The following is a 17,134-nucleotide window of genomic DNA, read 5'->3' on the forward strand; positions in this document are numbered from 1 at the left end:
TCCTATCTCAGCACTAGTCATCCAACATGTCCAACGGGAACAAACTCCGAAGAGTGAGCATACACAACATACATCATCGTAATATATAACCGTTAAATTAACAACATAAAATATAATTGAAATCATAACAGAAATACTCAAGTCGTTGTTTCTGACGACTGATATCATAACCAATAATATCCCCCACCATCACTCCCCTACTACAACGATACGTCGTTCCCCTGTTAATGCAACATGTAGCTTCTCTAATACCGCGATAAAAAACAATATCATTGCCCAATAACCGGTAGCCAACAACATCAACAATATTAAACAACACGCATAATATCAAATCACCGGTTCTCAGTTATTTACCATCGCTCAAACTATAGTATTCATCAATACTAAAAATAACAATATATTTTCGTACGTCAACTAGTACCAACACATACCTGATAATTCAATATATATATAATATGTCAATTTCTTTGATCTCGAGGCTTGTGATATATCTAAATTATTCAACAATAATTATCAGATCATCGTCACCTATCAACACAATCATAACAGCATCAATATACAACATCAAATATCTCAACAACAATTAATTCACCGAAATATAAAACTCAATTATAAATCTTCATTGGTTCATGATATAAGCATCAATTACACCATAAACAATTAACTTCAAATAATATGTTATGTCAAAACATCCATTAAACTACAAAAACTTCATATCAAAAGATAATCTATATTTCGTAAACTCTGAATATATAATAAGAATTAATAGCAACTGAAAAACAACTCATTAATTTCAATTCAATGATTATCATCTTTATAATAAATTAAGAATTAAGAATAATTCCAAATAACCCAACTACAATTTTCTATTCTCCATAAAAATCATAGTCTCTAACAATATTCAATTTCGATGTGATTTAACAATTTATCATATTTATTTTCGAAACTGACGAATTTCAAACATCACCAGAAATAAAAAATTTATACTAAACTGGATTCGATTCATCAATGGGATAAATTGATAAATCAAAAAGTCAAAGAGAAAATCCTAACATTATTCTCTAATTGTTTCTCGCTAGTCTTCTATGTGAGTATGTGAGTTAGTGAAATTTGACACTAAATTTTATGTTTTAATATTATAATATATCATAATATATTATAATTTTTTAAATATTTTATACACCGATATATTTATTTGGATAATTCAAACGATTAAATTTATCAAAACTCAAAAACCCGAAACTTATATTTCTTTGGGCTTCTACGTCATCTCCATATTCAAATCACATGGACTTCATATGACCAAAATATGATATATTTTGTTATTTCAACATCATTAATTATTTCATAATTTACATCTTACTAAATCAACAAATTATAATCTCTACTTATATATTACATGTTAAATGGTGAAACAAGAAAAAAAAACAAGAGTAGATTGGTCTCACGAATCTTTATGTATGAAACGGTTCAATGCTACCGATATTCACAATAAAAAAATAATACTTTTAGCATAAAAATAATACTTTTTCATGGATAAATAAGAGATCCGTCTCACAAAATACAAACAGTGAGACCGTCTAATACAAATTTGTGTCAGAAAAACAAAACAACACAAACTCATTTCCATTAGATATAATATTGTTCTCGATAAATCCACCTCCCCCCTTCTTATCTACTGATACCTCGGGATGTCCCGGGCCATGAAGTCGGGCCATGGGTAGTGCCTGGGTCAGGAGGATGGATTATTCCCGGATCAATAAGACGACAATCTAAGTAGAAATCTGGATCTCAATCTGTCCGGGACGTTGGGAGTATGACTTCAGAATAAGTAGAGAGGTCAGTCAAAAGACCAGGCCATTGGAACACCCAGACTTATACTACCCGGGATATGGGATGCCCGGGATCTCATGAAAATGCCCGAGAGGCACTCTACCCAGACCACTTCGATAAACGTGCCACATTTAATTACGCCGACAAAGTAGGGTATGTGCGGCCGACCTATCTCTGACACCAGTGCAAGTGGTTGACAAAATCAAATAGGTTGGATGTGACTAGTATAATAATTGACATGTCAGAACAATAGTGTATAATCAGCCGCCCTACTATAATTAATGCTCAACACTACATCTTCTACTATAAATATCAGGTTCACTCTTTGCATTTACTCTCTATTCAAATATTAAATACACTCATTTATTGTTCATTTACTACATCTTCCACACCAATCTCACAACCATCACTTGGTTACATTGGTTTCTTGCTGGAGTTCCTTACTGACTTAAGCATCGGAGTGGTCACGCCGAACACCCCTCCGACGCCCATTCACGTGGTTATTCTTGGTTGCAGATCTTCACATCTATTCTAAGAAGCAAGTTTTTAATGCAGACGTCTTGTTCTTATTTTTCCCAAACATCTTGATAGTAGATTCGGTGGAGCACCCGATCCGGCTCGTTCATTTTACCCGGATCACATCATCTAACAAATAACGGTGGTTGACCGTTCTTAGCAAAATAGTTCCTTTGGTTTCTCGTGTCATGTTGAGTTTCAAAATTTGCATCGTTAAAGATGTAAAGAAACAAAGCCTTGAGTTTTTAAGTTTAGACGTCGAGCGCTTTCACTTGTATCAATTCTATAGATTTCCAGTTGGGTTAAAATTGGGTTGATTGATAATATAGCTCATGAAATGCCTTATAACTTGTTGCACTTCAGGCCAATACAACAGAAGACTTGCCGGAGCGGGTAATTGGTGCCGCCAGACTTTGTCATCTCGACTTATCATCTGCTATTGTGCCGAATCTTGACTCAGTCGAGTCATGATCCGCGCCAACCACATGCGAAATCGACTCGAATTCAGTGGTTTGCTGGACTTGATTTTCTCTTTGAAAATTGCAACATTTCATTGACAGAGAGAGAGTCATTTTTCTGAGTACAAGCACAAAATTATTACATATCTGTTATTATATGAATAGCAGACATACCATAACTGACCATACATAGAAAAGTAAATTAGTAACACATAGGTATTCTCCTCATGTACGAGGTGAAACTCAATAGTAATCCTACCACATATACCATAGAACATGCCACTTAAATGTTGCTTACAAACTCGATCAATTCCTTTATAGAATCCGTGGAACTCGATGGGAAGCCACTCTCAAACGTGACTTCTATTTTGACAGCTCGTTTATGGATTTCCTTATCATCCATCAGGCTATCAATCCCTTGAATTATATCACTTTTTTTCACCATCTTTGTTAGATTGTCACCAGTTGCAACCATGATTCCTGTCTTCAAATAATCCACTACAAATTTTGCATTATAATACTGGTCGCCCCGAATTGGCCAGGCCAAGATCGGAACCCCTCGCCCAGTCGCCTCCACAGTTGAATTCCACCCACAATGTGATAAAAATCCACCAGTGGACGGATGACTCAATATCAGTAACTGAGGCGCCCAACCCTTTATTACTATCCCTCTGTTTCCAACCTTTTCATCCAATCCTTCAGGATAGAAGCCTTCATCCTTCTCATTTGAATCATGTTTCTCACCAAATACCGATGGAGGTAGTTTCGGTTTACCCGAACCCGGCTGGATCACCCATATAAATGACCATTTCGAATCTCCCAATGCATCTGCTAATTCCCCATATTCCTCAATATCAGGTCCAACTTCACTGCCAAATGATATGTAAATGACTGATTTACTTGGCTTTGAGTCCAACCATTGGGTAACTTCATCCTCGGTATAGTTTGATTTCCGGTTCGATCTACTATCCCGGTCGTGAAACACTGTGCCGATTGATTTCCAGTATGTGTCCGGTAGCAATGGACCGACCCCGAACACCGGCTTGTTCACTTGATTCGATATGTAGTTGAGAAACGGACCTTCCAGTTCATGACATGTGTTGAGAAGCAAAGCTGCGGAATCATCTCCATCTTCCAACCAACGAGGAGCCTGACCCGGGTCACGTATGCCAAAGTCCGGACCATGCTCGCCGTGTTTGAGCTCTTCAGGTGGCGGGCCTCCGAGACTCCGCCTTTTGGTGTCCGAATATTCAAGCACCACGCTATCGGGCAACCCGGTGAGCACCCGGGTCTCACCCGGTCTCATGTCGTGTGCTTGGGCTTTCCACGCAGCGTACTCCATTGCAGTGGAAGCAGCGCCGCAAGAAAAGAACGAGACGATGGGTATCTTCTCTCTCAGAAAAATCTCCTTGCTCCAGCTCATCATCAGGTCCATCACCACGCAACCGGGTCTGGTCTGACCCGTAACCCTTTTATATCTCTCGGCAAGAAAACCCTCGATCCCCTGTCCCATCATCCGATTTCCGTGCTCGGGATCTGGGTCAAGACCGTTGGCGAATCTAGCCCCGTCACTTCCTGGCGAATGCAGAGGTGGTGGTTGTGAGTGCGAAACATCGATCTGAAGCACTTCAATGGAAGGATTATTTTTGTGGAGTGTCAAAGGAACGGAGGAAGAAAGAAGGGAAGGAATTATCAAGATGACTTTAGATTCACTACAAGAAGCCAGGCGCTTGCAGAGCTCCACCGAGGGGTTGAGATGGCCCTGCCCAAAAAAAGGCAGCACCAAAATATCAGTAGCTCCCATTGAAGTACCAGCGATCGATATATGTAGGAGCAAAGAAACAAAGAAGCCGACTTCGTGAGTTAAGTAAAGTTTTTGCTTAGGTTTCGAAGCTTTGACGAATGAGTGGTCTCAAATGTAGATACACATTTTATAGCACATACGCAGACAGAATATCCACGCGAAAGTTCTCCACTATATATGTTTTTTTTTTTTTTGTTTCAATTATGTGTCATTATATCGTGTGTGACACGTAGTATGTGCTCGTGACATGAATAGTCACTGGAATATAATATGAAAAAGAAATTTAAGTGTCGGTAATGATTTCGCCACGTGTAAGATTTGGGACTCGAACGTTAGAACAAAAACGGTGATGAATTTGGTTTTTATAAAATTATAGCCTATAGGACGCTTGCCACTAGTTCGGTTCTTCTTCTCCGAAAAGTCAAATTACAAAAGAAATCGCCAGATTTTTCAAGCTGATGGAAGAATTTCCAAGGCAACTTGCTTGAGTGATGGCATCACTTGTTGCTGACGCACGCAGACATAATTGTTTCTCACTTTCCTAAAAACCGTCCATGGTCCTGGATAACACCTACATATAAAAGATAATTCTATGTTAAGATAAGAACGATTGATTGGTAAAAATTTCACTATCCTCAAAGAAGAGTAGCCTTGTTTTTTTAAACACAAAAAAGCTTCTAGTTTGAACAAAGGAAGAAGGTAGCATTATACCGGAATAGGACACCTCCTTTTCTTCCTTTAAAGTTGTGAATGTAATAGACAGTCTCCATCTCAGGGAAGAAGGTTTGAGAAAGTGCAGCCAGTTTTGGATAGAAAAATGGTGGGTAATCTTCAGGGTTGTCATGGAAATTTTTTAGATAATTTTATAAGATATCGTCATGTATCAAATGCAAAAGAAAATTTGAGCAACTTTTTAGGTTCAGGAACATGAACTCATGCGCTCATAGCAACTGTTAAAATTACATAACTCTGAGACATGGTCTGCAAATTACCGAGGCTATATTCATGTCCACGAGGCATGGCACTTGCTAAGAAAATTCACTGAACTAATAGATAATTATAGAGAGAAGGATACAGCCAGATCTTATTCTGTCAAGTTCTCCATTGAAAATTATTAGTTTCCGAGCAGTGTTCACCACAGCTTCTTTATACAGTTCTTCCACCACAAGCATTTCTGGACAGCCAAAAACAGAGGTAAAGCCCAAGTAGTAATCACTTCAAATAAGATCCAAATATCAGAGGAGAATTGGGTTTTAACGGGCACCATTAACGTTGAAATACGGATAGCCGACCAGGAAAAGTTCATCTTCAGGCTTCACACGGTCGGACATTTTAACTTTTGATTCAAATCCAAAATCTTGAAATAACGATGGCTTTGTTAAGTAGTCTAGCTTTAGAGAAGCTCCAGAAAATGCTGATTTTCTGGCAAATGTTACTTCATTAGCTTCTGGGAAGAACTGCAGGGTAGGAAACTGTGTGAGGCACAGCATAAGTTACGGAAATCCATGCTGGACTGATTATGGAGCATCAAAGATTCTAATTTCTACTTGTAATGAGAATCCGAAAGATACAACTTACAAGTGAACGAAGATGAACAATATGTTTAAAATCTAAAAAACATTCTGATCAAACAACTAGCGTGAGCAAAGAAAAAAAAATCTAAATAATGTGTCACAAGAATGGGTCGAATGAGAAACGAGCTACGTGGTGGTGATTGAGGTTCGTTTCACTGTTAGAGGCACTCATAAGCAAGTTTGAGGAGATACAAAGAGTAAACTCAAAGTAAAATAGCGGAAGGCAAAATTAACTTGGACCAAGTCACCAAGCAAGGGGTGAGTTTTTTCCTTTTTTGAATCGCTGGTTTTAATTTAAAATAGAGCAAAATGGGGAAGAATGATCATTGCAACTTATATCAACTGCTTTGGAACCAACATAACCCACACAGTTAACAAAATAAACACGAATTCTACCAACACTACATCAAAGAACACAATCATTTACTGAGCCCAGACAGTATAGTTTGGACAGATGTAGCATATTTTTTATGACCAGGGGCCCCTATTACATGAATCTACGTTTTTGTGACGCCAGAAAATTTCAGAAAGCATAGTCATGAAATCTCAGAAAATATCGAGTTTCTCAAAAATACTCGTCAGAAATCTTTCAAGGCATTCAAACAAACTAATCACCTACAATTCTAGTTCGTGTGGCTTTCTCTGGACTAACGAAAAGGTCACAGAACTCACGAAGAAGTTGCATACTCCCTGTCATTTCTATCCCCCCCTCGCCATCACCTGATAGAAACACAAACTATTTAAGTCGATCAAAGGTTTCAAGTTAAATATTTTCCAGGAATCATGAAAACAACTTGGGATTAGAAAAAAGAAGAAAAACAGTTTTATGAAGATTATTATTACCTGGCACAGAGTCCAACCCAGCAGTGGGAAATTCAATTTCCTGTGGCAGAAATTGTTGCTCACAAACTCTGGAATTTGGAGTATGTAATGTTTGTTTACTTATTATGTCATCACCAAATGTAAAACAAGAACATAACAGAAGAAGAAGCGACTGACCATCAGCTGCCTGTTGTCCTTTAGCGCCAATTCAGTGGCTTCTTTAGCCTGTTAATAGTCACAACAACGAGGTACTAAGTTCAAGTAAGCGAAAACATAAGATACGCTGGACCTACTAAAAGGAAAATTTAGGTTCTCAAAATGTTCTGTATCACCAAACAAGGACCTAAATCAAAGTTTGTGAATTTATAATCATGGTTCTCTACAGCGCCCTGTTGCGGACACGACAAGCATAACAAAATAAGAAAAAAGGCCAACTCTCTTACTTCTAGTGATGGGAATAACACAGAGTGCGGGTGAATTTGGTGAATAACAATCGAATGTCTAATAATTCTGCATAAATGCTCAAGATATTGGACTGTAAGCAAGTGAAAGACGTGGTAATGACTCACTATTATGATAAACTGTAAATTTTAAAACATAATATCAATTTTCATCATCTAAAACTACGGGGAAGACCATTACATGACATAGCAATGGAAATGGATTATTAGGTGCCACAACCACCACCAAGCCATGTTAGCAGACAATTCTCTCAACTTAATGTGGCTACAACAGACCAAATGCATCGGCAACACAAAATAGTTGGTCAAAGTTTGCAGCCATGTACAGAGAAAGCTTACTTGCTCAAGAAGTTCAGAATAATCACTTGGAAAAGGCACATCAAGCTTTGCTGAAGAACCGCCCTTCCCAGCTGCAGCATTAACCACGAGTTGCGGACTTCTTGAAATACTAAGAAAACTAGTTCTTTGATCGAATTTTCTTTTTTCTGTCCCAATCGGGAAGCCTCCACAACTACAACCCTTCATTTTGTTCAAACACAACAATAACCCCTCGAGAATTATGTTCATATGCAAAAACTCTTAATGCATTGAAAAGTAGGATAAAAATTACAAGAAAACTAGTTGGAAAGGAATTGTTTGATACATTAACAAGGATTGTAGTTGGCTACTTGATTTCTCGAAAGACTTAAAGAACAATAACATTGGCTGCTTAAAGAAAGAATAAAACGAGACAAGAAAACCCAATATTAAGGCACAAACAAGCGGACCTTCAATTCAGATCAAAATCTTGAAAAAGATAATGCGGATTTCAAGCTGGAAGCTTTAACAATGTTATTCACTATTTACCTGTCGCTTCGAAGGGGAGGACAGAGAAATTGGAATCCCTGAAGAGGTTGGAGAATTCAGCAAAGACATTCTGAAAGATCGAACTTTGTTATGTGTTTGCTACGTTTTTTCCCCGAAAGAATGTTTGCTGCTGTTTTGATTTGGCTGAGGATTATATTTTACTTTGATTGGCTCTAGTTTGAAGAGTCTCTTCGTCTCTTGTTACGTGTCAGTCAACATGGAGTGGGCTCACCATGCATTGGATGGGGTCCACACCGATATATATAGGTCATTACATCATAATTATTGGATAAAAAAGAATACGTATGTATCGTCGGCTCACGTATTTTTATGTGGGATACGTAAAAAAGAGGTCCTCAGATACTATCAGCAATTCGGCATTTGAGTTCCAATCAGAAAGGAAAGTTGAATTAAACGAGAAAGCTCGCAGCTCTTTAGTCAGACCGATTAAACAGTGGAGAAATATGAGATGAGAAAATCGTGAGATTAAAAATCATTCCATAAGTTATCTGAAATCAGTTACAAATAAATTTAGGACAAACTCAATCAATTATTACAGTTCAGTGATGCAAACATGTCTGCATTAACAAATATTGGATCACAAATTAGTATAATGTTACAACAGAAAAGGTACAACGAATTGTTTAGCTCCCCAATGTCACTAATTCATCATCTACTGAAGGCTGCAAGGAGAAGAATTTTGGTGGTAAGGTCATGAGCGGTTCATCTCCGCTTACCTTATGATACGCTGTGCCGAGTGCATATCCCAAGGCTCGTGCCACAGGAACGGACACCGCGTTTCCTATTTGACAGTATCTTTCTTTAATAGTACCACAAAATCTGTAAAAATCTGGGAATCCTTGTAATCTAGCGCATTCACGTAAAGTTAGAACTCGATCCTGTTCAGGATGTAAAATGGCCATGCATCGAACGTAAGGAAATGTCACTATGGTCGACACGGTTTCATCCCACCACAGTCTAGCATATGGTTTTTTAGACTTACCCTGTTCGAAAGATATTGCACAATCAGGGATTAAAGGCCTACCTGTGGGTAGCATCACGGGTTCTATAGTTGGATCACGACGAACCACATTGTCTCGGCCGACAATAAGTCCGGGTAGATCCCGGAAATTTGCTCCTTTCCTGTGTGGGACTTGACAGACACGAAGATAATCATGCTTACATAGCTGTGAAGGTCGATGGTCATATAAAACAAATGATTTTTCTTCTGAATCCGTGGATGAAACAAGGCCCGTCATTTCTTGTTTAGTCAACCTTATGTATCTTTGAAACTCGGTTTCCGGGGGGTTCAGATATGCCATTTCCTCACGGTTTTCATCATCTGTAACAGCTGGGAGATCAGAAATCGAATCACGGAGAACAATAGCATCTTCTAAGCAGGGGTGTTGTCCTTCATCATAAGCAACAACGTTCCTCTCAAATTCAATCGGAGGCCAGTATCTAACTACAACATCGTGTGTTGGAAGTGGGAATTGTGGCAGCTTTTCGTTAGGATTTGCACCCCATATGAAAACACGTAACCGAAATTGGGGAAGACCGTAACAGCCTGAGGCTATAGTGCCTAGCCTTGCTTGATATTTCATATCAACCAAACGACTTAAGGCATACCTTCCTAGAGACCCATTGTTGAACCTTATTATGTCGACCACGTTCTCCATCAGGACATATTTTGGTTTCAAGAATTTCACAATATCCATGAAGACCACTATTTGCCGGTTTCTTTCATCATCCATAGGGGAATCAAAGTTTCGGTAACGATTATAGCCACTAATGCCTTGACAGGGAGGGCCCCCACAGATGACATCAACATCACCCTGGAATCCGTGGTGGCTTGTCAGACGACTAAAGTTATATTATAAAGAAACAGACACATTGGTATTTAACAACAAAAATCGCAGCAAGAAAACAAGACACTTACAGGGAGAGGTAATATTTTGGATTTGAATCCGTTCCTAACGAATTCTTGTATCTGTTCTCGGCAATTACTGAAACAAGAGAATAAGGACAAGGGGCATTACAAAGATATGAACAAGCAAATACAAAGATGAGTTTTGAGAAATTGTATGGAATAATATCAACGTGTTTGGTTATTAATATCTGACAGAGGTATTTTTTTCACTGCAAATTCTCTGTTTGTTGGGTTGATGAAGTTCTACCACATGTATTTAGTTAATTTGATTGTATATGACTTGTGAGATATTTCAAAATGTAAAAATAGTGTATATGAGATATTTCAAAATGATAAAATATAGTGTATTATGTAAAACATAATAAAATAATATGGCATTTTCAGAAACTGATGAAAGTTGAATTAAAAATAATGATTACTTAGGATATGTAAAATGAGGTGAAAATATATTCAACGAGAAGAGAATAAAAACTAGATAACAGTATTTGATTTTATTTTGGGGAGAAAATGAATCCAAACAAAGGGATAATCTTATAGGCTTACCTCAAGCCTTCAATTGGTTCCCATGTATCTTCATCTGAACCATACCCCTTCCAACGTACCTTCAAAATTGGATGAAGAAGTATGACTACAATCTATTCGACAAACCACAAGATAGTGGAAAGAAACCCGAAAAAAGTGGAGAAAAAAAAAAGACAGTTCACAATTATGGATTTTGTCCTCCTTGATTTGTTTCATATAGTTCAGATGTACTAAATATTATTCATCAGTACCTTCAAGTGTAGCCCGCATTTTCCGTTTTCACTAGGATCACCATAACAAATATCAACCAAATTGGAGACTTCATATTCGCCCGAAGATACTTCTTCATCACATTGCCTACCATTACCCTCAGCTTCAACAAGTTCATCTAGTTCGCATTTCAGTTTCCTTTCTATATCACAAACGTACTGTTTACATAACTGCTCCCATCTCCTCAATAGCTCAAGAAAATTGTCAGTGGATTCATTCCTAACCTGTAGAAGGGTAATGTTAATTCAGATTTGATGTGCCTTTAGCTAGTTCAACAGAACAAGCTCCATAAGGTGGAATAGTACAGTGTAATTAGCACACCTGTGTTTCTGGATGGTTAAGTTTCAAACTATCACATGCTGATTCATTGCTGTCAACTGCCCATTTCTAAAAAATCAAGGAAAAAACTACTAAAATTTATACAGTGAACTAAAAAAACAGAATAATGTTATATGGTACATAGTACGATGGAAGTCTATCCAATATTCACCGTCACAAGATTAACACCAGAAAGCTTTGCACCAACACATAGACCAGTTGACATTCCACCACATCCAGAGTATAGATCAAGCAATGCTAATTGTGGTCTAGAAGATTGAAAACTGGGCAAAACCTCAAAGGGTGTCAGTGTAATTGGTTTGTCATCAAGGCATGTGCTTCTCAATGAGCATGAATCATGGTTCTCCGTTTCTGAATTGCAGATTGATACATGATAATTAAATAATTGAAGAGGTACATATAATAAATTTTGGCCTAGATAGTTCGAAGATAGCTTCTATTCTGAGAATGTAGAAATAACACAATCTTAACAAAATTACTAACCAGTTACCAGAGTACGGAACGATGAATAGTCCACACAATACTCCATATCATAATAAAAGGCAGCCGATCGAATGGGATTTGATTTTAGGCATTGCTGAGGAATAGAAAGACAGCAGGTCATCAAAGAGTAGAAGATGCATAATCAACCAAAATTATAAAGGATAAGAAACAAAACATACAGGAAGTGCGAGAAGACAGAAAGTGGATAGGAAAAAAGGAAATTTTCGACTCCTAAAAGTGAAACATACCGTAGGTGGTATTTTTACGACATTGACCTTTGAAATAATACAATCTAATATGTTGTCATTCATTACGGTGGAATAGAATAAACGCCTCTTGTCATGCGATGACGAAGCATTTTTCAGGACCTGACGAGCAGAAATATATAAATATTATAAAAAAAATGAAACCTGCGTTACACAAAAAAGAATCACAGATAACATTATCCCAACCACCAACCGTATCTTCTGCCCTGTAAAACCATTGTACCCTAAAGTATTCTTCTCCCTCTGTCGTTTTGAAAAATTCCAAGATCCTGCCGACATGTTTTTTTTCTCCCTCGCCCTGAAGAAGTTTCTAGGACGTCAATCTTGCAATGTTAAAGCAGTCATGCATTTAGTATTGTTATAGGAGACTCATATTTAAAGCTGGGACTTGTAACAATGACCAAAATCACCAATGATTACAACCAAGAAGTTTTTAGTAGAATACAACCGTAGTCTAGATATTCAGACAATTCCAGCAATTTAAAAAAAGGATAAAGAATGTATAGACAGAATAATGAAGCTTGGATGATATTATTATTAGACAAGTATTTAAATAAATTACCTTTACATATACACAATCTCCAATGTTTAGGATAGTGCTACCGACTTTGGCCTGCGCGTAATGGCAATCCACGTTCAATATAATTTCATCTTCTTCACCGGAACTATAGAGAATGAAGATGAAAATTAGTAAAATGCAAAGCCAAATTGCAGAATGTGAAACATGGAGGATTAGGGTCACAACATGTTACCACCAGAAGTTCTTAAGGTTCACTCACTTTAATTTCCAACCTTCTCGACCTCTTTGCTGGCTCTGCAAAGTCCAAAATCTATCAAAGTCAGAGATGGTAGCATAAATTGCTTCATATTCATAAGAGCCCAACACAGGCAGCAAATGGATAAGAATTAGAAAATCAAAAACTCTGTCAACCTAAAATTATAATAATAACAATGAGGGGTGAAATCATGTATCCATTAATAGCGAATAAGCCTGAGGTGAGCCATTTATTTATCTATTTATATGTTTAAGCTTCTTAAATAGAACGTTCACTTTCTTACCTTATTGTTCAGTTTTGTTCATTATACTTTGAGAGCTCACGAGTTTCTAATTATTTATGACACGGCTAGAGCCTATGCTATCTTACTTTCTTCTCATGTGACCTATTATTCCATCTGAAATTACACACCTCTGACGTCATCAAATGAAGAATGGGAATGTTAGCCATCTGGTTAAACCATGAGAAAAACAGGAAACAGTGATATTGAAATCTTTCAAAAGCACTACCCGATGCATCCAAATGTCAGAAGACTGACATTACTGTATATTCTGTTGGATTTCACATAGTGTATTTCACTTTGTATAAAATCTCCAGTACAACGTAAGAACTATGAATATAATGAATGCCAAAAAACTTAGCAAATGAATAAATAGATTATGAGATGCTTCAAACAATAGTTCATATAGTAATTCCAAAGCGGATGATTCCTTTAGCAAAATCAATAATCACTCACCTTTAGTTCGTATCGCCACCGCCACCTTTTCTGAGCTTCTTCTTCTGGAATCGGCTTGCCCACAAACGTACATACAACGATCTTTTGATTTCCCATATTTTTCTCTAATACTCCATTCTCATCTGCGCTTAGTTCTTTCTTGGAACTACTCATTTCAATTTGCACCGGTTTTTCACTCGAGCTTCCATTGGCACCCACTTTCAGTTGAATTTTTCTACACCTAAAGCACTTCTCATCAGTCACTTCTGAATCACGTTTATTCAAATCCATGTACTTAAAAACATCAGGTAATTCAATCAAATCAGACTTCGTTTCAGGAGAATTGCTTTCAATTGAAGCAAGAGTTTCCATCCCATCTTGTATCACAACTGTTGTTAATTTTAAGGAAGAGTTCTCAATGAACGAAGCTGTTTTCTTTAAGGAAGGAACGTCAGGCATGGAAAGCATCTCAAGTTTCAAGCTTCTACCAGAAACGTCCTCATTAAACCTCGGAGACGTCCCTAAACCACGCTTCACACTGCTGTATTCTGAAGCTACGGGACAATCAATCAAATTATACTCTTTAATTTGAGACCGTAAATCCCCACTTCTCTTCGAACTTTTTTCCTCGTCCTTTGTCTCTTTTCCCACATTGACTAGAACATTCCTTGATTTTACGCGCTTCTCTGCAGAAGCACTTTTCTGCACTAAAGGTGGCTCAATACTAACAGCAGGATTTAACCTAGGAGACTTCCTATGGCTTCTGTCCAAAGATTTGTTTTCCAAACTCCGGGGAGATTCAATTAAAGGGTATTTTGTTATTCGAGATCTCAAGCTCTTCTCATTCATGCTGAAACCATCGCCATTTTTTTTCTTGAAACCACTTTTCTCCACAATATCTTTCTCATTCCCCACATGCATTACCAAAGTTCTTGATCTTAAGCACTTGGTACGCAAATTAACTTCACTCAAAGACCCTGAACCAGGCTCAGGCAATGCAAGCAATTCACACTCTGAAGTCACCTTTTTACACGCACTCAATCTCCATGTACCCCGATCATCAAAACCCACTCTCCCCTTCTTCAAAACTGGACCCGCGTCGGCTTCCTTACCCATAGAACGGCACCTTTTCACAATCTTCACATTCCCCGAGGTAAAAGCCGAGGGGACTGAAGATGAAGACGAAGAAAATCTAGAAGACCTTCTCAATTGAGATAGATCAACAACCTTGACATTCCCCGAGGTCAAAGCCGGGAATGAAGATGAAGAAGAAGAAAATCTAGGAGACTTTCTCAATTGAGATAAATCCAAAGAATTTGGCCTCCTGCTTCTGCTTCTCTCTTCAATTGGCGATCTGTACTTATTGGTAGTAAACCTTGACGATCTGCGAAGAGAATTATCCCCTTCCAGATAAGGAACGAGGAATCCCAGAGGCTGGGGATCGATAACATGCAATGACAGAGCCCATATAGCTGCTGCATTTGCATCTGATGTGGACCCCGGCTTGGATATGAATTTAGTTGAAGAAGACACGGAAGAAAGTCTTGGAGATTTCCTTGATGGGAAATTGTAATGGAATGCTTCTTTTCTTTCCATCATCGTCGCCGCCGCCCGCGGAGCGTGTAGCTGAGGCCGTGGGGTTGCGGGAGCGCGAGGATTGAGATTGGATCTCAGGAGTCGGGAGACCGGAGAACCTGAACTACTTCTCCACTTGCTATTATTATTTGAGAGCAGCTCCAGTTATTAACACAACGCATATGCGTATTCGAAGTACTAGAATACCCTTGTTGTTTGAATTAGCTTTTTAAAAAATAACATATTTATTTAGATAAATAATCTTCTTTCATATATTATACTTATAACTATAATATTTAATACATTTTAAAAATTCACAATATTTATAAATCATATATTTAATATTATTATATTATACTTATCCAAATAATAATTAAAACTATAAAAAAAATTGTGAATCAACTAGATTATATGATCATGACATGCTCGTTCACTAATTTATGTTATGCAATTTACTTTCTTCGTCTCTTCATAAGACTCGCACTCAAACTTGAAAATCCTATTAGAAGAAACCATCCATATTGAAGTGTAAAAAGAAAAAAATTTATGAGAGACTGTCTCACGAGTTATTGATGACAAATGATGGAATCCAATCAATCATAATTATAATTGGTCAATATCATTGATTCAAATAGCAATTTTAGACTGATTAAAAAAAATGGGGTTTTGAAACAAGAGAGTCAATGATGGTGATCCGACATTAAATGCATTTTTCAAAATTAGGCAGATTTAGACAATTAAGGTATAAAAAAATCAATAATTTATATCAATTCCATCAAATTTGGTATTTCAAAAATGTAAGTGTACTAAGGTACGAATAAATAATAATCCAGCAAAATATTTATACTATTTTATCTGTTTTTTTACTTTCAAACAAAATATTGTGATAAAATATTGTGGTAAAAATAAATAAATACTATGATAAAAATCTAATATAAAGAATAATTAAGAATAACATAATTTTTCTTTGTAGGAGTAATAAATTTGAAGATAGTTGAGATATAATGAATGACAACTTCTTTGATTGAATATGTTGTTTATAAATTATTATATCACAGGCAAATATTATAGCAAGCGGTTTAAGCGGTACGGTGCAGCTCGCTTTGGACGGTTCATACTATTAATAAAAAAAATTTGATCACCCCTAGATAATACATGAAACTAAATATCGGATAAATCGAGCACTACAAACATGATTAGGGAAGTACAAAAACGAGGGATAACTAAATAGTAGACTTGATGTCTACACGATATTAGGTACGATTCAATTTAAATAAGAAATTGATTAATATTCTTCCCAAAACAATTAATGCCATGCAATATTTGTGGAGAGAAAACCTAAAATAGCATCGAAGACATCAAGAAACCGTACCTCCTTTTCTAGTAGGAGCATCGGATTGCCCCTTTTTTAAGCTTTACAATTTTGTTTCTTTTTTCTCCAACGAGAATTTTAAAAGAGTTTTTATTGGAAAATCTGACGAGATTAATGGTTTTTATTTGATTTTCTTAGTTTAGAAAAAGACGATAAAAATTTGTGTGAGACGGTCTCACGGGTCGTATTTTGTGAAACAGATATTTTATTTGAGTCATCCATGAAAAAATATTATTTTTTACGATAAGATTATTATTTTTTATTGTGAATATCGATAGTGTTGAGACGTCTCACAGATAAAGATTCGTGAGATCGTCTCAAAAGATACATATTCCGGAAAGAATTTAAAGAAAATTTTAGAAAATAAAATTCATGTTAGATTTTGTTTGATGTCAAATCATATCCTAAATTTTTAAATAAAACTATTTTAAAATTTTATCGTGATACATTTTTTTGTTAAAATATACTATATTCGTACAATATTTTTGGGAAATAACGAAAAAGTGAACTAAAACCAATGATTATGTTAGGATGTCACGAAGTAGGAAAATGGGTCTTTGGGAAAAATATTA

The 17,134-nt window shown here is 36.8% G+C and overlaps 3 protein-coding genes across 4 annotated transcripts; all 3 read right to left on the bottom strand.

The window, feature by feature from the left end:
* Positions 1-2,978: 2,978 nt before the first annotated feature.
* On the bottom strand, positions 2,979-4,707 carry LOC142555613 (UDP-glucosyl transferase 73B2-like). Its single transcript, XM_075666576.1, has one exon. The coding sequence runs from the start codon at positions 4,609-4,611 to the stop codon at positions 3,091-3,093; it is 1,521 nt and encodes a 506-aa protein (XP_075522691.1). The 5' UTR covers positions 4,612-4,707; the 3' UTR covers positions 2,979-3,090.
* A 249-nt stretch (positions 4,708-4,956) lies between these two features.
* LOC142555614 (protein LPA3) lies at positions 4,957-8,482 on the bottom strand. 2 transcript variants are annotated; one of them, XM_075666577.1, is made up of 9 exons: positions 8,315-8,480; positions 7,808-7,987; positions 7,185-7,232; positions 7,029-7,068; positions 6,805-6,905; positions 5,876-6,068; positions 5,687-5,785; positions 5,323-5,440; positions 4,957-5,182 (listed from the first exon to the last, which is right to left on the bottom strand). In XM_075666577.1, the coding sequence occupies exons 1-9, from the start codon at positions 8,381-8,383 to the stop codon at positions 5,062-5,064; spliced, it is 969 nt and encodes a 322-aa protein (XP_075522692.1). In that variant the 5' UTR covers positions 8,384-8,480; the 3' UTR covers positions 4,957-5,061. The 2 variants fall into 2 exon arrangements, 1 of the variants encoding a protein (XP_075522692.1); XR_012822444.1 differs by having other exon boundaries at positions 5,124-5,182; positions 5,323-5,520; positions 8,315-8,482.
* Positions 8,483-8,784: 302 nt separating this feature from the next.
* Positions 8,785-15,339, bottom strand: LOC142555615 (DNA (cytosine-5)-methyltransferase 1-like). The gene is made up of 12 exons (XM_075666578.1): positions 13,637-15,339; positions 12,904-12,938; positions 12,687-12,789; positions 12,318-12,422; positions 12,107-12,226; positions 11,859-11,952; positions 11,527-11,726; positions 11,358-11,423; positions 11,018-11,260; positions 10,788-10,846; positions 10,254-10,320; positions 8,785-10,149 (listed from the first exon to the last, which is right to left on the bottom strand). The coding sequence occupies exons 1-12, from the start codon at positions 15,212-15,214 to the stop codon at positions 8,959-8,961; spliced, it is 3,861 nt and encodes a 1,286-aa protein (XP_075522693.1). The 5' UTR covers positions 15,215-15,339; the 3' UTR covers positions 8,785-8,958.
* Positions 15,340-17,134: the final 1,795 nt, after the last annotated feature.

The sequence above is a fragment of the Primulina tabacum genome, chromosome 9 (genome assembly GCF_025594145.1).
Source record: "Primulina tabacum isolate GXHZ01 chromosome 9, ASM2559414v2, whole genome shotgun sequence".
NCBI classification, from domain to species: domain Eukaryota; kingdom Viridiplantae; phylum Streptophyta; class Magnoliopsida; order Lamiales; family Gesneriaceae; genus Primulina; species Primulina tabacum.

Coding starts and splice junctions, on each gene's coding strand:
- LOC142555613 (XM_075666576.1), bottom strand. CDS start 4,611: ATGGGAGCTACTGATATTTTGGTGCTGCCTTTTTTTGGGCAGGGCCAT.
- LOC142555614 (XM_075666577.1), bottom strand. CDS start 8,383: ATGTCTTTGCTGAATTCTCCAACCTCTTCAGGGATTCCAATTTCTCTG. Junction 7,069..7,184: donor AGGACAACAGGCAGCTGATG/GTCAGTCGCTTC, acceptor TTTCTGCCACAG/GAAATTGAATTTCCCACTGC. Junction 5,441..5,686: donor TGACAGAATAAGATCTGGCT/GTATCCTTCTCT, acceptor ACAACCCTGAAG/ATTACCCACCATTTTTCTAT.
- LOC142555615 (XM_075666578.1), bottom strand. CDS start 15,214: ATGATGGAAAGAAAAGAAGCATTCCATTACAATTTCCCATCAAGGAAA. Junction 11,953..12,106: donor TCGTAAAAATACCACCTACG/GTATGTTTCACT, acceptor TCTATTCCTCAG/CAATGCCTAAAATCAAATCC. Junction 11,261..11,357: donor TTAACCATCCAGAAACACAG/GTGTGCTAATTA, acceptor ACCCTTCTACAG/GTTAGGAATGAATCCACTGA.